Below are 27,374 nucleotides of genomic sequence, written 5' to 3'. Positions count from 1 at the left end.
GATGGCACTTTGGTTCATACTATGGTACTGAATGTTTACATGCACATTAATGACTACATCAAGGTGTTTTAGAGAATAAAATGATTTTCTTTATAGCAGATGGAGTCCTGAATGCTAACTACAAGCTATCTTTACAGCGGTAGGACATTAGTGGTGAAAGTGAGTGAGAGGCGGCTGGGCTCTGCTCTCAGTGGGAGAGTTCTTCAGGGACACTGACATGGATCTAAATCAGAGTCTAATCCGGCCGACTGCCACCACACAGGTGGGCACCAGCGCCCTACATCTGCACACTAACCTGCTTTTGAGTGCGAATGTTGATTCACTTCTCAGACCTGTTGTCCCACTTTCTGTATGAAGCATTGAGCCATTAATACACTGGATGAATTACAATGCAACTGGTGTGTCTGAGACAGCTTAAAAAGTTTTACACAGCACAATTTTTAGTAGCATGAAACATAATTTTCAACATTTTCAGCTCTCTCGCTGATCTATTGAATTAAACAGGCAGTTTTCTACTGTACCTTTAAGAACTTTACTTGCCTTGGTTAGCCAATCAAAAGTCACCAGTTTACACTGTTTTGTTGCCAGTGGTAAAGCTTTTAAACACTGAATAGACATTAGGCAGCACAGTACCATTATTTACAGGAATGAAAATTGAGACTTTGATGGTCCCTTTGAGAGATTGTACTGCTGTTTAACATACTGATTGTTCAGCTGATGAAACATCTCTCAGAAAGTAATATCAGTAGAGAAAAACTTCATAAAATACTTAAAAAAATTTAAATGTGAAAATTACATGATCTAGGACCTTTAAACAGTGTGTGCCATTGTAATGACTGTAAGTCTATCCCATACAGTCTTGTTTCACCTGTGTTAAATTCAATATGTGTCCTACCTGATTAAGGTCTATAGGCACTGATATGTAAATAACATGTAAGACATATGTAAATGATATGCAAATGAGGACAGTCATATGTTTCACATGATATCAATAAAATCATGTTTTCAGCTGAAATTAAATTTCAGCTTCTTCTTTTTTTGCATAATTTACATTTTGTAACATTTCAACAAGTTCAAATATTCTCAGTAGACTACAAACTGTCTACACAGTAAACTGAACTCTTTTACACCCACTGAGGAAGTAAAACGTTGTTTTTATGACAAAGAGGTGAAAGGGTCATTTAATGGCTGAGAAAAATGAACACAAGAAGACAGTCCTTGACCTGATCTACAGATGGGCTTGGGTTAATCCATTTCCTTCTGCTTTTGTTTTAACATTCACTATGGACACAGACTACTGGAAAAGTCAATCCCCTCTGTGTGTGTTTGTGTGTTTTGACAGCATGAAATATTTTGGACTCGTGTGATTTGGTGTGTGTGTGTGTGTGTGTCTGTGTGAGTCAGGACAGTCTCCTGTTTAGTGAACCTTGTTGCTGAGCTACGAAGGAAGTATTCATCAAGAACAAATGTAAATCAGGTAATGTCACAAACACACCCACAAAATTACTGCTTATCTCAGTTTGCATGGTGCAACTGCCCAGCCAAGCCAATTAGGCACTAAGCTGAAGAGGATGCAGTGGACCACCACAACCACGATCGGGCATACTATTTTGGATCATGGACAATGTGAAAAGCAAATAATGCAGCTCAATAATTTAGAAAATTATATATAATTTATACATTTTTATAATTTGAACTTATAAATGGATGGATGGATAGAGAGAGAGAGAGAGAGAGAGATAGTATAACAGTAAGAACACAATTGGAATTTGCAAACAGAGGCATTTCTAACAATGCCTGCAGGGCTGAACTGGGCTTATACCCCTTGCACATTGAAATACATAAAAATAGTATTTTACACATACTTAAAATGCTTTGGCAATACTATAATATGTATAATATGTCATGCCAATAAAGCAATGTACACACACACAAACTATCTGGTATGCAATCAATGGAGAATAAAATGCTGAATGAAAATTATAGCAAGTTATACTTAATTAATAAATAATATTTTTAAATATATAGATAAATTTGAATATAAATATAGATACATCAATTATGTAATTAATTTATCATTAATGATATAAAACCAAAAATATATAATAAATTATATACAGATTAATATAGAAGAACCGATTTAATTGTAAAATATAAATACATGATTAATTATGTGATTAATTAAACGATTAAAGAATAATAATAATATACATTATCTAGATATATAATTTAGAATGCTATCAATGGAGAATACAATTATTAATAAATTCAGAAATAATTAATAAATAATTTACATAAAATGTAAATTAATATTAATATATTATTAATAACTGGTTAATTGTCAAATGCACAGCTAATTTGAAATGGCTATCTAAGGAGAATGCTTTTATAGGTGAAAAATACAGAATATGTAATTGCAGAATGTGCCAGCAGGGGCTAACTGGGCCATGCCAACCAGCCCAACTTTTAGTGCAAATAATGCTAATGTTTCTAAATCTGGCATATATTCTACAAACCTCATTTGCTTAGAATGTGTGTTAATGGCACTGAATGTTTGACTGTTTGAAATATACTTGTATAGTACAGCACATTCAGCAATTGAAGAAGTTAAATTGTAGGCTGTACACGGCTCTTGTCAAATAACTTTCTGCACACTCTGCAAGGCCTAGAGCAGCTGTCCATGAATCAGCAGACACTGTGGTCTCATCATGTAGTAAGGGCACAGAAAACACAAGTCTTTCTTTCATCCGTTCTGTTCTTCACTCTTTCAACACAACACCCACATCAGTCACCAGCAACTGATGAATCACACGCATGCACACATTTGTGTTTGTCTGGAATATCTCAGCACCTCAGGCTGGATCAGAGCAAGCGTAAACCTCTTCTTGTTTAATGCCATTATTTTCTATGCATCAGCCTGTCTGTCTGTTTCCTTCACTTGTTTACTCTCTCTCTCTCTCTGCTGTTGCTGAAACCTGTCAGCTCTTTCTCCAGAGAACAGAATCACAGTCGCCCCAAACACCGCCAGCTCACTTAACTATATGTGTCTTTGAACTAGGAAATAGACTGAGTTTTAGTAAAAGAAATGCAATGCAATGAACAAAGGGTCGAATGAGTCAAATCTGACACCCAGAGAGAGAAGAAATAACATAAAAGGAAAAACAAATGAAGAATAATTTGCATAAACGAGAATAGTTTTAATGAGAATACATCTCAATTATTTCTCTTAAACAGCAAAGAGAATGAACTGACTCATTTAATTTATTTAATGTGAAGTAACTCAGAGTGACGTTAGCTACATCTTTAATAAGCATAACTTTTTCCATAAAAGTATAGCTTTTCCAGTAATATGCTACATTTTCCAACAAGTAGCCTTGCTGTGCAGTTTAGTGTGATAAAACACTACATCACTGTTTTATGTCACACTCCATTGCAAACACAGTGAGCAAAGGCAAACAAACATGTTCTCTTAAAACATCCTCTCTCTCTCTCGGATGTCTTAAGACAAGACATGTCAGGCAGTTTGTCATCTTGGTTATAACCCAGGACAGCTATTTCCAGTCACTAAAGTACAACTTCTAACTTCTTGAGTCAAAAAAAAAAGGTCATTTATATATATATATATATATATATATATATATATATATATATATATATATATATATCTATATATATATATATATATATATATATATACAGTATATATATATATATATATATATGTATATATATATATATATATATATATGTATATATATATATATATCTATATATGTATATATATATATATACACACATATATAAATTGGGAATCAAATTTCAAAAACTGAACATAAAAGGAACAACAAAATGTAATAACATTGTATGATAAACTGTGCAAATCTGAAATTTCCTGGATTTTTTCCCCCATTTTAATTGCATTCATTTATTTATTTTAATTTAGGAATTTAAAGAGAAACATAAATGTCATTATAACATTATAACAGTTGATCCATAAAAAAAAAAAAAAAAAAAAAAAACTAAATAAAGTCTTCTGGGTTTTGGAGGAGCAACCTCTGAGCAATAAAATCTAGAAGTAGAAGTAGAAGTAGACTCAACTTTAGAGGAAGAGGTGCTGTGCACTGAGCACAGGTCAAATGAGGCAATCCTGACCTCCACAGAGAGACAACATCTCAAAATACACATATGTATTATCTCTCACACACATATATTCCTTTGTGCCAATGTGGGTGGGATATTCTCCATCTCACCAGTAGCCTAAGGTGGGGTCCTGTTAAATGTGTGTTTGTGTGTGTGTGAGAATAACAACAGCAATCTCTGTGTCCTGAGGGTTACATGTCTGTTCATATGCAGAAGGTTCAAGTAACATTGACTAGACTTTGTTTCCCCTGTACAGAAACAACTCCATTCCAACATTTAACACCCAGCGGGCAAGAATCATGTTCATCCAGGCAGACTTAAATACTCTCTGGAAAACTGAAATATTCATCGTATCACCTCAGGAGATAAGAATGAGAGGTGAAGGCAAATATAATTTAGCTGTCAGGAAAGAGCCATGGTGGGTTCTGCCAGTTTGCAGAAGAATTATTATGGTGTCTAACAGTGCAGGAGTGCTAACTGGAAAGGCTAAAGCCTTAACACATCATAACACAAACCGTTAAGAACTTTTCTTTCAACTACAACAAAATCTACAGTTTGTTAGTGTGGGTGGTCGTGAGCATTGATAAGGTGTTCTGGGTGTTTTTTAAAAGATTGTTTTTGTCAACTGTACACCTGTAGAGTTTGACATTAGCATGTTGCTATGCTTCAGTCTGTCAGGCACAAAGCAGGACAGCTTTCTTGGAACAAAAACAACATACACAAATACTGGTAAAACACTGTTTATCTAATTATATCATGTATCATGACTTATTAGTATTAAATGTAATATAAGTACACTACACTTTATTTTTGAGAGTCTCTTATGCTCCCGAGGCTGCATTAATTTGATCAAAACACAGGAAAAACAATATTGTGACATTATTACAATTTAAAATATCTGTTTTCTATATACTGTACATATATGGTGTTCAAGAAGCACTTATTATTATCAATGTTGAAAACAGTTGTGTTGCTTAAAACCGTGATATTTTTGTCAGGACTCTTTAATTAAAGTTTAAAAAAAAAAAAATTTGAAGCAGAAATCTTTTTTAACATAATAAATGTATTTACTGTCACTTGTGATCAATTTCATTCTTGCATCCCTACTGAAAAAGAGTATTAATTTCTTTCAAAAAATTTTACTAATGTCACCAGTTACAACATAAAATTACGGACCAATAATGTCAACAAAAATACAGGCTAAATGTGTTTAAATGCTTTAAAAGAAAATAAAAAATAAAAGTAAAACATGAAAAATTACAACATGAAAGACGATTTAATTCAATTCAATTTAAAAAAAAGTGACCAGCAGCTATGTATATACAGTATGTATTCACTGTATGTAGTATGTAGTAAACTTACTGTTAACCAGTTAAGAGGTTTTTACAGTAGCATTTGAAGAGTCTTTTATGGTTAAAATCATAATCATTTTTTTTTACAGTGTATCTACCTGGATGATATATAATGGGATGGAAAAAATACATATTTAAGCAAAAACAGCTGTTTTTAATACATTCACAATACTTAAACTGTCATACCAAACAGGACGTGATGACACACTCCTTATCTTTCCCAAGGTCATCCATTGTAACCAATGCCCACATTGACTCATAACAGTGTGTGTCTCACCGTCTCATGGGCATCTGACACAAAGAAGCCTGGGACACAGTCATAGGACCCATTCTGTTGACTCATGTGAGGCCATAATGTGATATTTCACCACAATGTGCGTCTTTGAGTGATATCGAACAAGCACTGGTATGAACGCTGGCACAAAGCAATCAGAAAGCATGAGGATTAGCTCAAGAAATCTGACGCACTCCTGCCAGAACCATTCGTGTGCATCCAGGGATTCAGTCATGCCGTTCTTTAAATTCCATTCGCCTGATGTGATTTGCTACCAAATATCCAAATATCAATTAAATTAAATTTTAGTCAATAAACAACAGCATCTTTTACACAGTGAGAAATCGAGTCTAATATTTGAATTGATTAGTCAACTGACATAACATCACAAATTAAGATGTGAATGAGAGCAGAAGTCAAGTGGGAAGCTGGGTCGCATACAGCCTGAAACGCTGCTCGACCAGGCATCATGCCAGCCTGTCCTATCAGGCCGACACACGCAACCACACACACACACAGTAAGCACGGGTCCACAAAAGTTCATCTGTCCCTGTCTCAGACTGAGTACAATCCAATTTAAAGTTTTCAAAGTTTTCAAATTTCAAACACACATCATTCAAACTGTCTTACAGATGGCAGCCTGAACCCTATTCCTCTCTTTCATCCTCAACACTCAAGTCACAACAAACCAGTAAGAAAACTGTTATATATGTGTATGTGTTTGAGAATATATATATATATATATATATATATTATATATATATATATATATATATATATATATATATAAATTTGGTTATAGGCAGGGCCATCCTTAGGGGGTGCAACTGGTGCCACCCCCCCAAAAGGGGTCATACGATGTTGCTAAAAAGAACATTATTTTGTGTATTTGGTGTAATGACGTGTTTATGTGGTTTAAGGTAAAAAGAAACACATTATTTTCCACATAATGTACATTATTGTTTCTCCTCCATGCCCCGCCTTTCTGAAACGTGTCGATTTTTACAAAGTTCACCTGTCTGAAAAGTGAGGTGTGCTCTGATTGGCCAGCTATCCAGTGCGTTGTGATTGGCCGAATACCTCAAGCGTGTAACGGAAATGTTACGCCCCTGCACAACCAGACAAAAACATTAAAACCCATTACAAACGAGGCATTTGTTGGATCCAGTAGGGACATAATTACTGATTATAATGACTTAGGCTATGTTCAGACTTGGCGTCTTTTTTGAAGCTGCCAGCGCCTGTTTTACATTATAATCCTATGGAGTATACCGTGTTTTCAAAAAAGTCCTGAGCGCTTTTAAAATGCCACCGTCTGCGTCACTTGTTGTTTTTTTTGTAGTTGTAATCGTCTGTTTTACGTTATAATCCTATGGATATTATTATAATCCTACACCGCCGGCGTCTTTTTCTGCAGCTGACAAGCGAGCAGTGAGTTATTTTCCATAATAACAAAAATAATAAGTAAAAAGGAGAAGATAGCTGGTAGAGAGGATCGTACTAAGTTTCGGAGCTCAAGAAGTTGAATGATATGAGTACAAAACTCTATCTAATCTATATATATATATAAATTTTGGTTCTACAGCCATCCTTAGGGGGTGCAATCTGGTGCCACCCCCACCAAAAAGGGGTCATACCGATGTTGCTCCTAAAAAGAACATTATTTTGTGGTATTTGGTTGTAATGACGTGTTTATTGTGGTTTAAGGTAAAAAGAAAACACATTATTTTCCACATAATGTACCATTATTGTTTCTCCTCCATGCCCCGCCTTTCTGAAACGTGTCGATTTTTACAAAGTTCACCTGTCTGAAAAGTGAGGTGTGCTCTGATTGGCCAGCTATCCAGTGCGTTGTGATTGGCCGAATACCTCAAGCGTGTAACGGAAATGTTACGCCCCTGCACAACCAGACAAAAACATTAAAACCCATTACAAACGAGGCATTTGTTGGATCCAGTAGGGACATAATTACTGATTATAATGACTTTGTTTTTGTTTTGATTTTTTTTGTTTTTTGGGGTTTGTTTAGTCTGTTTTACATTATAATCCTATGGAGTATACCGTGTTTTCAAAAAAGTCCTGAGCGCTTTTAAAATGCCACCGTCTGCGTCATTTTCTGCAGCTCAGAGCATCTTTTCAAGTTGAAAAATGTTCAACTTTTCTGAAAAAAATGGCCTACGTCAAGCACCTTTTTGACAACTGACCAATGACAAGCGAGCAGTGAGTTATTTCCATAATAACAAAAATAATAAGTAAAAAAGGAGAAGATAGCTGGTAGAGAGATCGTACTAGTTTCGGAGCTCAAGAAGTTGAATGATATGAGTACAAAACTCTATCTAGTCTAAAATATGCTGCAAACTGTGCATCATCCAACCAGAGCTCCTGGACTAAATTGTTGGAAGCAACATACAGTTTCCTTCCCCGTATAATGTCACGCTCCCACAAACGTTGTTGTGAACTGACATTATCCTCCCCGTTAACTTCAAAAGCCCACATTTCTGCAGCACACAGCGCTAGGCTACCGTTGCAGCTGTTGTTATAGCAACAAAAGACGCCCTCGGCTGCTATTTGTAACCAAAACGCTGCCAAGTGTGAACACGCCCTTATACTGTTTTTTTTTTTTCGTAAACATAAAACTATGTCTGCATTTGTGATTGGAGAAACAACCAACAACAAGCCTACTCTACACTGCTTAAAACTTGCATTTGAATCATCAGTGGCAAATTATTTAAATATGTAAACGCACTTACAGTCTGTGAGTCAGAACAGCCGGCATTGTAGTCTACTCTCCCAGGATTAGGAAACAGTCGTCCATAAAATGCGCTGCCCACATCTGAATATTTGGATCGAACTGTTCTGGAACAGTGTTGTAAATACAACTTAACCACTGATTTCTAATTGTGTCCTCTTTTGGAAGGCCAAACAAAGTAGTTTCACTTTCACAACAAAACACAGCATCACACATGGAGGGCTTGAGTGAGCAGAGGCCGGCTAGAGTTTGTGGAGGCCGGCTCGAGTGAACAGTGAAAGCCAATCCAGCGATCCACAGCTCCAAGTTGATGCATTTTCTCAGCGACCAGCACGGATCAGCTCTAGGCATGACCAGGCGTATATCGTCCTCTTTTGGAAGGCCAAACAAAGTAGTTTCGCTTTCACAATGAAACACACAGCGTCTCCAAAACATGGCGGCGGCGGCAATAGCAAGAATTAAAGTTATGCCTTCTTTCTTTGCGTGAACATTTGGGCGCATTATGCAAATCTTTCCACATGTAGACATGTGGGGGGCGTGTTAGAATGAGCCATTTTAGGGGGTGTGGTTGACTCATAACTTTTATAAAGAATATCTCTTTGGATTTGAGACTTTAGTCTTTGCAACTTTACAGATCTTCTTTATGCACCAAGAGCTTGTAACACTCCAAAGACAAAGGAAAAATTTAAATCGCATCATATAACCACTTTAAAATTAATAAAAAATCTTCATCCCGTTCAATAGTCTCCTTGATGAATAAAACCCAACTCTGAGACCAGCATTTCTATATGCAGTCAGAACCACTACTGTACCTGCAGATTCACTCTTTCATTCATGGCTACATAGTTTCATTCACGCATGGCACCACTCAAGTGCCACCACAGAGACAAAAGCACAGAGAAATAGTAATAGAAGGCAAGGAATGGCTACATGTTCAATATCAGCTTTCTTAATATTTTTACATGAGCGCACAGACAGCAGTGAGAGACGGAGAATGAATTAAGGCATTTTGACGGATGAATGGAATCGGCGTTTAGAGGAATGCACTGTTCTTTCTCACCATCCACTTCTCCATAATCCCTCTTTCACAGTCGCACTGAAAGGAAGCTTTTCATCAACAGAAGGTTGAAAGGCATGAATGGCCATCTCTCTAGCCGTCTCTCCCTGTGTATCTCTTTTTATCCCACTTTCATTTTAAAAACCACATTCCTGCTCCAGTGTTCAGGTACTGATCTTTTGTTCCAATGCCCATTTTTCTCTTTCCATCTCTCTCTCCCCCTATGGCCACAAATTTTAGAGAGATTGCGTCTTACACTTGTTGGAAACAAAAATTCCAGTTCTTAACAAATCCCAGCCGCATTTCTGAATTGCCAACAGGACTCTACTTTAAGTTCACCACAGTTAAATATCCGTCTTATTGGAAAGGAATTTTTTTCAGCATTAAAATGAGATTGCCAGTAAATTAGCTATTTCTACTGGGTCAGCATGAAAACAAAGAGTCAAAAGTGTCAGATCATATCTAAGTTCCCTTCACTAAATAGTTGCACCACTGTAACACAGCATTTCTGTGCAAAACCATATTTAATATCAAGCACACACGATAAGTGAATGTGTACCAGAAAGGAGAGCAATAGCCAAAACAGCAATACATTATCTGACAGCTTTTATATTTTATTAGCAAATTATAATCTTTTTTTCATACTATAAAGGCTGAGTTACTTCTCAGCTAGATGGAAAAGCCACAGATTTCTTTCCAAAATGGGCTGGTCAGGCCTGTCAATCAAACCAACCATAGCTCAGCCTTAAAGCTTGTTCTCCTGCTGTGTAAATAAGATCAAAACTTGACAGCCAGACCATCCACATGCACATCAACATGAATAGACTTCAAATTCTAGAATCACATACTGTTTTCTGATTGGCTGAGGACTGAAAAACCGTGACTTGTTTGTTAATTTTTTAGCAAGTGTTAAACTACACATGTGTTTGTATAAAGGTTGCTGGTTGGAATATTTCAGCGGTGACCACGCTTACATCATTTTACCCTTTACCCTCCACCACAGTGGCATACAAAGCACATATTGTCTATCTCTTTCTCTTTCTCTTTATCCCTTCCTTTTTCTCTCATCATAAAGAGCTGGCTGAGTGAATGGATGAAAGGACAGAAAATCTGACAGTCTGCTGCGTGTTGTGCCAAAAACACAAAGAGCATGTCAGATCATGTGCCACAGGATCACTAAGAAGATCGCTTCCTCTCTTTTCCATATAATATTTCCAAAGCAGCCAATCAATACAGGAACAGTATTGGATGGAAAACACAACAGAGCTCACAGGCATTGGCGATCGTCATGAGCAACGGAAGAGTTTGCCGAGTTTATGCCTATTACTAAATTATACAAAACATACAGAAAAAGGATGATGCAAATAGACATTAAAGTGCAGGTGTTCATTAGCAAGAGCTGATGGGAAGGTTGAGATTTCCTCATTGTTCCAATTATACATTTTGCAGCAATTTGGAAAGTTTCACAGAGAGTCTGTGGTTGCCAGTTCGCCTTCTGACTTCATCTTAAAGGTGCAGTTTGTCATTTCTATCCCACAAAATTGCATAAATAATTATTGTTTTCAACAGGGTTACAATGACTACTCAGTTTAGTCCTGTCCCAAATCACATTTGAAGTGTCATAGTCACTATGTCAGACTGCTCAAACAAACAGATTCTATTAGGTGACACTAGTGGCACAGAAATACACACTTTACCTTTAAGAAAAATAGTCTTTTAGGTTTAAAGAAGAACTTTTTAAACTCTATAAGGAACATTTTATTCTGTAGTACTTCAAAAGCCATATATACTGGTGCTTTAAAGAATCTGGAAACCAAAACACTGATCTAAAGAAACTATATAAACTTTTTAAATCTCCAAAACACATAATCGTCAACTCAAGAATCCTATAAAGCAAAAACAAGGCTTCTGTGTGAAACTTGACGACTGCAAGAGGATGTTTTCTGGGATGATTCTAGAATAATTTTCGATGGTTAGCACAAACTAAATTCCCCCACCACTGAATATTGATCCATGTGCATAACAGAACCACCCAAAACATAAGCTTAAGTTCAGAGCATGCAGAAGACGGCGGTGATGCTGTCAAATCAGACACGCCAATGCTCTAACCTCCTTCCAGAAACCAAACAGCTCATTAAAACCGAATGACCTCACATGTGAGTCAGACTCCTTAAATCATCTGTCAGAGGAAAGGAAAAGGTTGCATAAAGAACACGTCCTGGAGGTGCAACTACTCAAACTGAGCTGTGATTTTCTGGAGGGCCCTTAAACAGCGAAGGCAATCACTCAAAATAAGATCGAATAAGCAGTACTTAAAACACACTTTAAACCAACAACTTGATTTTTCCATTTACTGGCAATGTAAGTGGTGCTTGATTGTGCAAAAGTACAGATGAATTGCTAGAGTGCTGTTGCTAAGGAGTTCTGTAAGGTTTTTAGTGTGTTCCTGTGCTAAGTGGTTTTAAGGGTGGTTCCTTGCTGACCAAAGTCAAAAGACCTCACTCAAAGCCTTTATAGTATTACACTGTCTTAAAAATAATGTCTCTTTATTGGGATCTGATTCCATGAAGAACCTTTAACAACCATAGAACCTTTTCTACGCACAAAAGCATCTTTATACTGGAAAAAGGTTCTTTTAGAACCTTTAGAATGTTTTTTACACAAAGAAAAAAAATGGTTCTTCTAAGAAGGTTCTCTGAGAAAACCCAAAATGGTTCTTCTATGGCATCACTACAAAAACCCAGTTTTGGAACCTTTATTTTTAAGAGTGTGTAGTGTTAAGTAGTGTTGTGTTCATTCAAGACATAAGTTAAAATTCAGTGAAATTTTAATGAAAAAAAAAAAAAACACCCTTTTAGATTATAAAATCTTCTTCACACTAAGAAAATAAAAATGGTTCTTATAAAAACTAGATTTCCAATATATATATATATATATATATATATATATATAGAAATCCATGCAATTGGGAATTTCAATTTCAAGATTTCACCCTTCAGAATATATATATATATTCTGAAGGGTGAAATCTTGAAATTGAAATTCCCAATTGCATGGATTTCTATTTTAATTACTGGATTTAACCCGTGAAAATTCACCTAACAACAGTAAATATGACCCCACCTTAAGTGTGAGCAATAACCTTAACCTTCGCAAGTACCCCGCTTGCTCATATTTCAGAACAATGTCCACACACACATGCACTTGCCTGTCTGGACAGGCCCAGTTCAAAATTACAGGCTGTCAGAGATGGAGCTGATGTTCTCTTAATCTGAACGTGCATGACACACAAATACACTTTACCGCCTGCCTGCCTGACTGAATCTGCTCTTGCTAAATGACAAGGTGTTTTGTGTCTGTTTCCGAGTGCGGGTCTGGGTTTGTCTACATTATGTGGATCAAATGTCCTAACAAATATAGAATTTTTTTGTATTTTTGTATGAACAAGCACCCTCACATTTTCTTTAGAAAATATAAAATTCTAGTTTTAGTTTTTTATTATCAGTTGCCTTTTCTTGAGTAATACATCATTGAGCAAATTCCAGTAAACACACTTTTCAGTGCACTGAGCGAGAGAGATAAAGAGGAAAAAAATGTGGGAATGAGGGATTGCATAGCAACACACACACACACACACACACACACAAAACACATCATCCTCAGTTTCTGTTTTGTCCTCCAGTTGAGTGTGTAGGACAGATCGCGTGTGCCCTCAGAGGGGACGTAGGATCCCAAGGACCACAATTAGGGGATGTTTGACAAACACGCCATGAATTCTGTGCTTGCTTTAAGTGCAAGAATAATATAAATAAATAAATAAATAAATAAATAAAAAACCCTAGAGGATTAAAAATCAAGCCTATCAGCTTTTTTTTTAAAAACCACACATGCATCCATATATACATTCACACTGAAATACTGAAGCTGCAGTGCTTTTCACAAGACAAGGAGGTCATTCACGTGAACATTTTAGCAAAATTGCATACACATCATTTTAAGCTGCTAAATGAGATGTGAGCAAGAGCAACTTCTATGCAGAAAAACCATCAACGCAGAAACCATGACAACTAAAGATTGGTTGGAACTAGAGCAAAGGAAAAAGGAAACTAACTAAACGTCCATGAAAATGAATTTAAATGAAACATGTATGATAATATGTTACAAGGACGATGAGAGAGAGACAGAATTAACGTTACTTTCTTTTTACTATATCAGTTTAGTGTTTTGGTAAATTTGTTGATTATTTCTTAATTTAATATTGACTTATTCTATTTTGCACTATTGAATATTGACTAATTTACTTAAGTACAGGTAGCTGATTTTTCCTTTCCTTTCCTGTTTGCTTGTCTGGCATTAAAAATCAAAAGTTTTTTTTTTATTAATTAATTTAAAAACATTAATTTCATTTTATTTATAATACTTAAAATAATTAATTTGTTTCATTATAATTACAGTAATTTAGTCTTTCTATAAATGTTTTGATTATTATTTCTTAGTCTAACATACACTTATTCAATTTTTCACTATTGATTTGTTTTATCAGTTTTAACTAAATTATTGTATTAGCTGATTTTTACTTCTTTTTTTAGATGGACAGATGGAGGAAAGCAGAAGAGTGAGACAAGGACAAGGAGAGAGAATGATTGATAGAAGACGGATGCAGAGAAAGAGGAGCGAAGAAAAACAGAGGGGGGAAGAAGCTTCTGTGTTCCGCCATGAAACGGATTACGGCCTTGATGTTCCTCAGATATTCAATTTCTCAGAGGCATTTTAATCCCACGGGAAACAACCCCTGCAATCTCTTTCTCTCGCTCTGTGTTTGTGTTTTGTGTCTCTTCTAATGCTTTTCTGTCTTTAGTTAGACTGAAGAACAAACACTGAGTTCACAGAGATGTTTGGAACACCGCATCATTGCCAAAAACCCAACAGAGGCCAAACACTTCCCTCACCTCCACTGACAAACCACACACTGGGTTTGGCTTCTGTTTGAAACTGTCCTCAATTTTAAACCATAACAAGGTCAACACAGGTGCCAAGAGAAGCTGAAGAAATCCTGTCATTAAGTTTACAGCTTAGTTTTAAAAGGGCCATCTTCACTTTTGTAGAAAGTTTCCTCTTACAGAGATAGTCCACCCAAAAATTTGAGTTTATATATAGAACTTATAGAAAAATCTTACTGAACCTGTCATTCACACTAAAGAAACCACAACAGGGCTTGTAATATAAAGATCAGCTGTTTCCTGTGATGTCTGTGACGCTGATGTCAGAGTTTTGTGCGGTCGTCTTTGTGTGGTTGAGTCTCTTTCATACACGCGGCCCACTGAGTTTCTGTCTACACATTCATTGTCATCTCTTCAGCGGTGAAAAGCTTTAATCTGAGAGCGGCTGTAACACGCTGTATCATGGCCCAGCTCTGCTCAATCTTAACAAGATGTCATTAGACTCCCAGCGTGCATCTGAATGGTGTATTACTACCAGGCTGCCCACTGTGATAATCTAACCCATGATGGCCTGCAGAGGAGGATTACACATAGACTGACACATTACTGCACAGCAGTTGGGGTTCTGAACTCAATCACCCAACCAGCACCACACCGATGGGTGATGAACACCCTGAAAAGAACATGCAAGATGATCAAGAGTCCAGACCAAATATTATAATTGAAGTCTATGCATGGGACTGCAAAGGGTGAGCAGTAATGGCAGACATCTTAACAATCATACCACCCCCCCCCCCCCCCCGCCCAAAAAAAACTTGCAGGAATTGAAGGAATGTCTTCTAAAATGACAGACAATTCCCTAGGTAGGGATCACTAGCAATTGTAAGGAATTTATGATTCCACTTCACAACTCCATTAACAATTTTTTGTTTTTCTGAGGATACAAAAATGAACAGCATCTGGAAAATGATAGACCTTTTGTTTAGCTCCTTTTGGTTACTGTTGCTAACTTTACACAACATCCCATAAAAATTGGGTATTGTTATGTAGTCTGAAATAAAGTGTAACATCTATTTAATTTACATTAATTTACATCTTGTATCGTGTCACAGCGATATTTTTATCGTATTTCCTAATATATTAATTCTATTTTTTAAATTAAGATATTTGTTTATTATTTCCACAGTTACTGCAAAAAAGTAAATGAATTAAATTATTAACTAAATGCATAAATACATTTTTAATGGAAACAAACATCATAAAAAACTTTTTAAAAAATTTAAGCAATACCTGTAGTTCCAGTTCTTGATTCCTAAACCTGCTGGATTAGTTGAGATATTCAGAAATGTATAGTGTCAGTCAACAGTCGCTCGTTTCATGTAATTATATCACTTCAATGCAACTTTTGTCCTCTGAACAAAGTCAGAGAAAAAATTTAATTCATGGTCTACAAACGTTTATGAAGGTTTATGCTGCTTTATCAAGAAACAACTGCTTGTATAACTTCTGGTAAATCTAATCAGCAGCCACGAAACTATCAAATGTGCCCAGGTGAATCAACAATGTATAAAAACTACAAAACCTGGATCTAACAGCTGTGATTTTTCCAGTGCAGCTGTAGAGGCTCTGTGCAGTTAGCAAGAAATGAGAAAATTACAAATTAAAGCAACAAACAGCTTTTTGGAAACGAGTCAGTTTTCAAACTGAACCGATGTTGCTGGAGTGTATCAATAACCACAAAATGCTCATCATTCATGAACGTAATGAAAGATTACACTAAACAGCCCAAGCACCTGGAGAACACACAATGATCACAATATGATCACACAAAAACACATGTTTCCCAACCTCTCAAAAGGATCTAGCCCTAATCTCAGCCTCAGACAGCACAAACACAAACTGTTTACTGACCATCTGATGCAGATGCAGATAATCCAGCCCCAAAATAAGACACAAAAACAAAATTAACTTTGGTTGGTCTCTAAACTTGTCAATCAGACAGTCTCTTCCAGTTTAAGTGCCAGAATAAGCTGATATGTGGACCAGACCTTGTGCAGTATAGTTAAAGGTCTGACAATGCTAGACCAATCTAGCTCTTACACACACACACACACAGGCGTAATGTCCTGGGCTCCTGCTCCCAAGTAATCCCAAAAACCATACATGACAGCACAAATGTAACATTAGCACAGGCTTCAAAGAGCCAGGTACGGATTAGGTGATCCCTGAAGAGGATCAATAAATGTCACATCTGCTGCTTCAGCTAAAGCCTAGAAAAGCCAGACAGTGTCCACCACCAGCTTATATCAATACACACACTCCCCATCCACAGCCAGACCTGTGTGAGCTAAATCTATTCAATACAAAGCAACAAATTGCAAGCTTGATATTCGCCAAATGTCAATAACTGAGAAAGAGAAATCAGATAAAGGTCATTGTTGTTGGTCAAATAGATCAGAGATTGGAACTGTGTGTTTGTAATGGGGATATGGGTACATTTTCATCATGTTAAAAAAAAGAAAATGAAAAAAAAAATGTCCTCTTCTGCAAGGACAACTATCAGTGTAATAGAAAAGTACACATTGTAACTGTAAATTCTAGTTATATTTTGGGGACAAATTTGCTGAAAATTGGTTAGAGGAAAAATATTCCCTCACACACAGTTACAACTAAAAACGTAAATAGGAAACTACACAATTCACCTGAAAATTGTTGTTGTACTTTGGGGACAAATTGATCATCAGAAATCAAAATACTTTGAGCACTTAATATATATATATATATATATATATATATATATATATATATATATATATATATATATATATATCACATGTATATGTAAATATGCATGTTTAAATATGAAACATTTTAAAATAATAGTAATAAAATAAAAAAAACATTATATTACAAAAATATTAGCAGCGACCCTGCAGGACTGCAACTTCTTCTGAGGCAAAGATTCTTCATAATGCCAATTCTTTTTCCGTCTACAAGCAAGTCACACTAAGCAATCAAAGAGTGGCACTTTTGGGCAGTTTTTGCTACTTCTGGGGTGTGCAAAGTTTCATGAATTTTCAAGCATGTTTAGGCCCTCAAAAATGCGAAGAAGAAGAAATGGAGCAATTCCAGTAGGATCCTCACACCGCGGTGCTTGGGCCCTAATAACAGTAAATTGTGCCAGATTTGTACCGATTTTTCTTAAAATGTAAGTGGTTTGCAGGCCTTTTCTGATCAACAGGTTGGTTTCCAGCTGGAGTAGAGGGGTTTATATCAGAATCAGAATTAGCTTTATTCGCCAGGTGCGCACAAACACACGAGGAATTTGTTGTGGTTTTGCAATTGATGCAATTGATAAATATTAATTTCTCTTTAGTGATTCAGAATAGGATTTCTACTTCCATTATTCAACGTCTATTTAACTGCTGACAACTTTATTGCTATTTATACCAATCAAAGATCTCTGGTGGAAACTGAAGACATGTATTCAAGCATAAAAACATTGATGTTAGCAGCTACATTCAGATTGTTAACAGTGTATTCTTACTTATAATGAATGGGGAAACAGAAATCAATGTGCTGGAAACATTTTTACAGATATGTTTTAAGCTCAAACACAGAGAACAGGTTCAGAAATGATGGAAAAGTGAAAAGGGGAAAATGCTGAAAGATCAGGAATAGGTTTTCTGTAAATAGGCTGTTTATTTCCATAGAAAGCAACAAAGTGATGGACTTGTGTCATGGTGAGATGTAATGTACTGTAATGACTTTGAGGAGAGCTACTGGTAAAACAGCTGTGTCAGCATTGCTCTCTTTCTTACAGTTTTTCTCTCCCACCCCATCCATCTCCCTCCTCTCCTTCCTACTGTGTGGATTTGCGATTCAATTTTGTTGAGTGATGCCATGTGGTTGGGTCACAGAGGAGAAACACCCCTTTTTACAACCAAAGAGACAGATTCCCTCTATATGCTGGACTAATTTAAGCGAAGCTCAGTTGACGCTGACCAGATCCATCTGCCATAAAACTCTTGAGAGCAACCTGATCAGCTATAACTGCTACTGTTAATAGATAATGTCTATTAACTAATATCCATATTTCAAAATCCACGTGGAGAGGGACAGACAGACAGACAGACAGACAGACAGACAGTTAGATAGATAGATAGATAGATAGATAGATAGATAGTTTGCATATTTTATTAGATAGATAGATAGATAGATAGATAGATAGATAGATAGATAGATAGATAGATAGATAGATAGATAGATAGATAGATAGATAGATAGATAGATAGATAGATAGATAGATAGATAGATAGATAGATAGATAGATAGATAGATAGATAGATAGATAGAAAACACACACACACAAGCAAAATGTGTCTCAGTGGGAAAGCTGCCCCTGATACACTCCAGAACACTGAACAAAACCCCTCATCCACTCAGATAACATGCTGCGCTACTTCATTCAAAAATCATAGATCTCCACTGGAAACCACTTCATTTTGACATCGTACTCGAAAAACACATTTCATATAAATCAGCATGCAGAGATGGAGGGGACTGGGGGGGGGGGGGGGGGGGGGGGGGTGTCACAGTAGGCTGTCACCCTCCGGCAGGGTCATTTCACCGAACATGGGATTTAAAGAGACAGAGCTGTGGAAACACAGAGGACACATGCAGCATTTAGTTCATCACAACGACTACAGTATGAACATGTTTTACCAATGTTTGACAAGCAGAAAGTATCTATTTGTCTTTATTTTGAACAGTGTGTCTATCGTTTTAACTTATTTGTGTGGAAAGTTTTGCTTGAAAAGTGACTTTCGCTATCTTTCTTTAAAATGAATGTCACTTGGTTTGATGCTTTGTTTTATAATGCAAAGACATTCATGCATTTTTAAGTGTCACATAAATGTCCAAATACTTTGTGGCCTGTGTACACACACATACACACACACACATGCAAATTCAGCTGAGCATGAACTGTCTACATCAAAACAAAGCTGGATTATCTATTTTATTTATGAACAACTTTGGCTCAGAGGATCAGAAATAGAGAAAGAGAGGACTAAAAATAGCAAACAAGAAAACAAGAGCGAATTTCCAGTTTGTCTCTAATTACACACACAGTCTGCTGAGTGAGATCACAGTTTATACATCTTTTTGTGCTGTTATCTTAATGTTAGCTGTTTTTCCAGAGAATGAAAGAGATAAATCGATCGCCCTCAGCTTTTAGCACATCTAAAAATGCATCAATATCATCCAACACACAGAGAAAAAAAATATATATATCTCACTCCCCATCTCGACGGGCTGACTCTAAAAGACGACACAAGGAAATTGACGGCATTTAAAGATTACATTTTGTAATGAAATTCCCTAGTATTTTTTATGCATGTGTCATTGTAAAAGATCAGAATATTATTCAAGGTAACTTAACTTGGTAACTTAACGGTTAAATATCTAAACTCCCAACACAAAGATTGAAGGTTCATTCCCAAGTAACTCTGACCCATGAACCAGACTTCTGAAAATCCTACTCTATCTCCACTGTAGCTGTCAACACACCACTTAACGCCCTGTTTGCCTCAGGGAGGACAGACCCCGCAATCAGCACACTGTTTGTTCAAAGACTCCTCATCTTCTGAGGCACAATGGAAATTCTCATTAGAGTCATAATAAATTAATATTTCAGCCAAAGGAGAAGGAAACTACACAACTATAGCATTACGAAATTATGAACTGCATAACATTTTGTTTTCTGGGTTAAATATCCAATTTGTCACAGTTGGTTTCAACAGATACACACCATCTCTCAATTTCTCGCTGGTTCCATCAATAGACTAATGATGAAAACCAACCCACACAATTTTGTGCAACAAGGCTTTGTTTGAATCTGATTATTAATGGATTATTTGGGTGCATGTAAATGTACTGTAGCTATTGAAAACTGAAAGGGAAAATCTGCACCACTCAATATGTTGGCTTTAGGAGCAGAGGTCCCGCCTTTCTATTAAACAAGTGAAGTGCAGGTGAAGTTACCGAATCTACCAATTTAACTAAGCCAAGCTAACCAGCCAAACCCCTGGTCTGAACCCATCAGCATGTGTATACTTGCAGTGTAATTTTGAATACCTTACAATGAATCATCAAGGCTAGCTGGAAATGTGGTAAGGATTATAAAGATTAAACTGTCTTCCAGAAAACACAGTGTGACTCTTTTTCTCAGAGTCAGGGTAAATTTAACTTCACTGGGATGAAACGAACTGTCAAAACATGCAAGTGCCACACAGCACAGGTCTCTAAAATAAAAGCAACATGTTAAAGTCAACGTAAAAAGTATGTTACATAAATAAAAATGCTCAAACTAGAGTCTAAATTGACTTGGCTTTTACTGTTATGTATATATACCCTGTATATATCAGGTTATGGCATGTATATATACAGGTAGCAGCTATGAGGGAATGTGACCTCTGTCTCTCTCTTCCTTCAAAGGATGTCACACGATAGCAAATCCATCAAAAATGTCTTAGTCTAAATGTCACCTTGGTCCATCACATCTCTCTCTCTCTCTCCTCTGGGAGGGTTGTAAAGAAGGCTGAGAACTACATTACACTGCATGTATTACAATCTGAGTCAGTTATTTGTCATATTTATTGGCTAGATAATTCAATAGGTCTCGCTCTGGATTGCAGATTTACATCATGGCACTGTCCTGGAGTTCTCTGATTTCATAAGTATCATATTCAGCTGCGGCTCACATCCTGGGAGAGAGGCCAAAGTCTTGTATAGACACGCTGTTTTGTTTTAGCAATTACCAAAAACATCAGGATCCGCCTAAAAGGAGACAATTACACTCAAGATAAATCTCTGATAAGTGCCATTTTCAGCTCTGATGAAAAGACCATAGTTGGTCCATGCTAGTTCAAGCTGGTTCCGTATGGTTGAGATGGATGGTCCCATCAAACCTTAGCAGTCTTGCTGGTTAAGCTTTTTCCAGTCTATTCTAAAAAAAAAATAATAATAATAATTTGTAACTGCCCTTGTTCCATCTCATCATTCCAAACCTGTGTGACTTTCTTCCATTAAAATTACTGTTAATGTAAAAAATACTAACTTGTGAGAAAAGTAACAAATCATTCTTTTGAGACAGACATTTACAATAAATTCACAAAACCAGTCGGAATGATTCGTTCATGAATTAAGTTAATCTAGTTCTTGATCTTACCCTCAGGCCATCCAAGATGTTTCTAATTCAGAACAGATTTGAAGAAATTTAGCATTACATCAATTACTCCCCAAAGCATCAATGAAGAAAGTGTTATGTACTGTATAGAGGACTCAAAGTTAAAAACATCTTAATTTTGGATTTATTTATTAGAAACACGCACTTGCGGATGTTTTTATCAGCTGTCTGGACTCTGACGGCACCCATTCATTGCAGAGGATCTATTGATGAGCAAGTGATGTACAGCTAAATTTCTCCAAATCTCTTGCGAACTCACCAATACTTTGGATGGCTTGTTTTCAATTTTGGGAGATTTATCCAGCAAACCAGCATCCAAAACACAAAATATGCTTACTAGCCATAAGAATCTTTTCAGCATCAAGAAGGAAACAACACATCAAGAGATATTTTAATAAAACACTAGTACTTCTAAAGTCCAACAATCTGTTTTTCTTATTTAAAAGGACAGAGGAAACAGCAGATTGGATGGAGAATCTCAATATCAGTTTTCCTTCCTCTTTCCCTGTATCTTTTTTTTCCTTCACTGCTGCAGTGTGCTGAGCGGTTTCTCAGCTCTGCATGACATCAAACACTATGTGGTGAGTTTCAGGCTCCAGAGGGCAGATTACAGCTTAATGCCTTCAACATCTACTGCATCAGCACTTTAAACACTTCACTCAGTGTCTATGTATGTGTGCTTATGAGTCTAGGAATACCCCATTATCAATTCATCTTGCTATGGATTTGGGGATAAGTGCACAAATCTATTGTGAAAGCATGTTGTGTGACCCCAACAAACATTTAAAATCAATGCATGCAAATCAATACAAAATGCAATGCATTCTGTATGCTACACACACGTACAGCATACGTTAAAAAAAAGGAATTCGGCACTGTGACCTATAGCAAATGTGCTCAACTCAAATATTGAATTATTAATGCACAAAGAAGTTTTGCAGCCTATGATGTTACCATGGGCCATTTTGCTTTTGAGCAACTGTCATTTGCCTCCAGCAGATGCACTAGTGGCCATCATCCAGTGGGCCGCCACGGCTCAGGGACCTCATTAGTGCTCTCATGCTCAACTGTGTCCATGGCTTAAACATGACTAATGACAATTGCTTTATGACCACTGCCTACCATACAGTCACAGCTAGGGGGTGCTACACGTCGTCATCATCATGGTCAATGTGGTTTGAGATATTCACAAACAAACAAATACTTGTTTTATAGGATATTAAAACTTTATAACAATACTAATTAAAAGGCTACAGGTTACATCCTGTTCTATTCTGACATGATTAGACTCAAGCAAAAACTAGTTCAGTTTTTCATTCATTATTCAAAATGAGTTCAGAAGGGGAAATTGGTTAGTTCGAACGGCAAATAAATAAATAAATAAATAAATACATTTGTTTTCATAAAAAACTATAAATTATAAAATTATTATTATTAATATTATTATTAATACAGGGCTAGCAACAGAGAAAATCTATTTATGAAATTATATAGTTTATATTTATACATATACATATATTTTAATGATTAATATTTTCATGATTAATATCATTCATATTTAAAAAAAAAATCATAAATTGAAATAATTTTGACAATCTTACCCCACATTTCATACAGGCTGGATCCAAACCCATGTATGCCACATGAGCACCATGACTCAATATCTCCCTTGCTTTTTTACAGTATTTTTTTTATTACATAATCCATATATTAAAGATAAACAATTGGTTATACCTATAGTGACTGACCTCTAATCTAAAAAGGTATGTTTGCAGGTACTATTCCAGTAATGTAATAAATGATTGGAACATATTAGACAATTCCCCAACTGTTTTCTATTGCTTCAAAACATTTGAAAGATTTTACAAGATGACAGCCTTTACTTTGGGTGTAACCCAATCTACTACACAAGGTGGGTGAGAGTGAGAAAAATGAAAATAAGAAGTACATCGAGACAAAGGTGAGACGAACTTGGCTTGCTTTCCTAAAATGATTCCTGATATGAGCCTGATAAGAACTGACAGGAGCCATCTTGACCTGATCTATCACTGAATCACTCTTGAAATGAGGTCAGGTAGAGATTATCATTGTGTCTTGTCACAACCTTTGGCTCTGGTGTTGGTCGCTCAGCTTGTTCAATCTTTTGGCAGGGTATGCCACAGTTCGCCGAGGATCCCCTCTATAGGGAATATCATTACTCACTTATGAGTAAAACAGAACGCATGGGGACTGATAGAAGACAGCTGCTTTTAGATAAGCTTTGCAATGTTCTACTAGATAAAACATGATAAACATAAACACACACTCACAAACAAGACCAAGGGCCAAAACGTTTCTCTCACAGAGTTGGTGTCAAGTTCATCTCAGATGAGTCAGATGAAAGATGATATACAATCCAGCTGAATGTTCAAGTCCAGCCTAAGAAATTCATACAACGCTTTTAAGACTTTTCATATCAAAAATTAAAGCTACATCCCAAATGAAATTCATCCATCTAAGATTAATGCTGATCATTGACTAGCAGCAGGAGAGAAAAGAGTGGAAAAAGAGCGAGAAGAGTCGGAAAAGCGGGTGGATCCATTAATGTCAAAGAAACCACTAAAGAAGATCTCGAGTTTGTGTCCAGATTTCCCGTCCAGGCAGCTGACACAGTCATTCAACTTTAATATTCACAAAAACCAAAATCAGATTCCCGCAGTTTTATGCATGGGAGGACAAGTATGTCAGCTCTTGAGTGGAGAACCAGAGAAACATCTCTGCCATATAAATAAAAAAACTGCAGTATGTATAGTTGCAGAACATTTCCTAGGGGAAACTCTTGACTCTGAAACAATTACTTTCAATTAAATCTCATTGCTTCCATATGGATGAGAAGTTAGGGATAGGGTTTTGATCGGCATCACTTAGACACGTTACAGCTTGCTATCTAAACACAGCAGCGTTAATGTGTCTGATTGAAGGGATCGCAATGATGCATCACTCTGATTAAATGCATCTGGACACTTTGTGCGTGTTTATGAGGATAATAACTCCATCACATTAATGTACAGTCGCTAACGTTTGATTTTCACCTCTATTAATCTTCTAAATGGAGGACACTTTCTGATCATTAGGGAATACCGACCGGGATCAGCTCGTGCGTCATACGCAAAGGGATGATGGGTAAAAATACATTCAGTCTGCAGTGCTGAGCATAGTAGAGCAATCTAGGTTGATAGAAAAATTCAATGAAACAAAAAGAAATCAAGGTCCTCTGCGCGTGTGAATTCACTTTACCACCCACTGAGGTTTCATCTTTTCAACTCAAAAATCAAAAGTGAAAGCTCAACCTTCATGGAGCAATTGTGGATAAGATGATACTCCACCCTGACACACACATACACACACACACACACCAGCAGCGACTGCAGAAAGCTCATAATCACCAGTAAATCTCTGTAACTATGCCACACGTCCAAACCAACTGACAGCAGAAGAAGCAGTCTGAAAAAAAAAACTGTTATGGAATCCTGGGTCATGGAACATGATTAAGTCCGAAGACCTGTGGGAGTGTCACATATGTGCAGGAGAGGGGTCTTTGACAGACAGTGAGATGAACAAACAGGTTTCATGCATAAGAGGCTCTTCAGAGAGAAAAAAAGGTATAAAAATTGGCTGATTTTTAGGCAAGAGTCCTATATAGTTAGTTCAGTTAAATTAAATTAAATAATAAAACTGTTTCCATACAATATTTAAATTATTATTATTATTAATATTATTAGTCCTTTATCATTGTTCCAGTTAAATATTGGAATATATCTCAGTCACAGCCACACTGACATTTTCACAGGTAAATACACAAATACAAGGACTTACAATACAGTGAATACTGTTCATGTGGATTATTATAATTTACTGTTTATATATATATATATATATATATATATATATATATATATATATATATATATATATATATATATATATATATATATATATATATATATATATACAGGATAATATTTTTCATATAATTTGACCACAGTCGACTAGTTTGCATTTAATTTAAACTTCACTTCTAACTGTTAATAAGCTCATTTATGATCATGTATTAGTATTATGATCTTTATTATTGCACTTTAAATTACTGTAACATTGTGTCGTGTATGAAACTTTCCTTGCCTCCTGATAAGATGATAATGCATTTGAATCGCACAGTAACTACTTGCATTAAAGTTTGTCTTTGTTGGCTCTCCATTGTCTTCATCACAGCTGTCATTCGTGCTGAAACGAAGGGTTGAGCAGTTTACCTACCGGATATTTCTGTTTGCGGGACTTCGTTCAGACTGAACCCCTTGCTGCTGTAGAACTGCCTGAGGTCCAAGCATGCTTTGGGTTTAGCGTCCCCGAACACCAGCCCGGTAAGAGCGCACAGAAGCACCAGCACGACAAAACCCATCCTGGACAGAAGAAAGAAGCGTGATGTGTGAATCAAATCCAAGGACGAAGAGCAGCGAATAAACGCGTCCACAGCGAAGCCTCCCGTTTCCAAAAGCGCATCGGGTCGCTCCCACGCGCAGTGTCTTATTCAGTGGCAACCACTTGAATTAAGAAGGAGAGCGAGATCCAGTATGAGAGATGACGGAGCGGAGAGGGAGGGAGGAATGACATGAACTCACGGGAGCGCACAGTCTGGAGACGCGTCTGTGCGCTCGCGTTCGCGTTTGGTCTGCGAGGCGGAACGGGGCGGGCGCGCGAGCGAGCGAGCGAAGGCACCATCTGCAGGGCATCGGGTTCGTCTGCCGCGGCAGCCGCGATCCTACACAGGATATTACATCAAATCAGCCCGCTGGCCAATGAAGACGGGATTCCATTTCCCCACAGGCTCTCCTGTATGACGGAATAAGGACCTCTGAGATTCCTTATGTAATTTAGTGAAACTCTGGTTTTGAGCTGACTTTGACATGTCTTTGTGCTGGATTTGTGTCTAGTCCTAAGGGGATACAGTAAGAACTTTATAGGATTCAGTTTGGAATCAAACTTTGGAACCAATCCTAAATAAACCAAAAATTTTCTTATAGGTTTCCAACATGACATAAAAACTAGATGTATGGAATACCAACACTGACTATTTTTTAAAAATGTAAAACCAAGGAGTGCACCCTGTCCTTGGCCCCCTTACTTCTGAGATGCATCCACTTCAACGTCATTCAGAAACGGACAAAAGCACCTGAAGGCATCTGTAGAATAAATGTTAATCTGGTCTGATGTGTACCAAATAAAGACACAGATTTTTACATTTTACAGTTATGTCTGTCTTGTAAAGAAAATAACTGTCTGATAAAAAAAAAAAAAAAAAAGGAAAATTGTTTACTGCATGCAACTGTATATAGTTTTGTGCATGTTTGCGACCTTGGAGCCTCCTGTTAAGTGAGTAAAATTCATACAGTGGATCTCTATACCAAAGCCACTAGTAGGCAAGACTGCAACCTTTAGTCAAAAAGAGTAACGGATATTTCTGACGATGCATCTCGAACAAAATGTGGGAAAGGAGACCAGAGGCCGTTTTTATTTTTTGTGTTTGTTTTTGTTTTAATGGATGTCAGTGGAAGAGAGGCTTCACTACGCTGAATG

The 27,374-nt window shown here is 36.7% G+C and overlaps 1 protein-coding gene across 1 annotated transcript in view; it reads right to left on the bottom strand.

Annotated features, from left to right (window-relative positions):
* The window catches only part of LOC109071006 (glypican-1-like), a 64,021-nt gene extending 37,536 nt beyond the window's left edge, over positions 1-26,485 (bottom strand). The window contains exon 1 of the mRNA XM_042711014.1: positions 26,055-26,485. Within this exon, the coding sequence (XP_042566948.1) occupies positions 26,055-26,199 (145 nt within the window). The 5' untranslated portion in view covers positions 26,200-26,485. The remainder of the gene's footprint in view (positions 1-26,054) is intronic.
* Positions 26,486-27,374: the final 889 nt, after the last annotated feature.

The sequence above is a fragment of the Cyprinus carpio genome, chromosome A2 (assembly GCF_018340385.1).
Source record: "Cyprinus carpio isolate SPL01 chromosome A2, ASM1834038v1, whole genome shotgun sequence".
NCBI classification, from domain to species: domain Eukaryota; kingdom Metazoa; phylum Chordata; class Actinopteri; order Cypriniformes; family Cyprinidae; genus Cyprinus; species Cyprinus carpio.
This window is presented reverse-complemented; position numbering and strand designations above follow the sequence as displayed.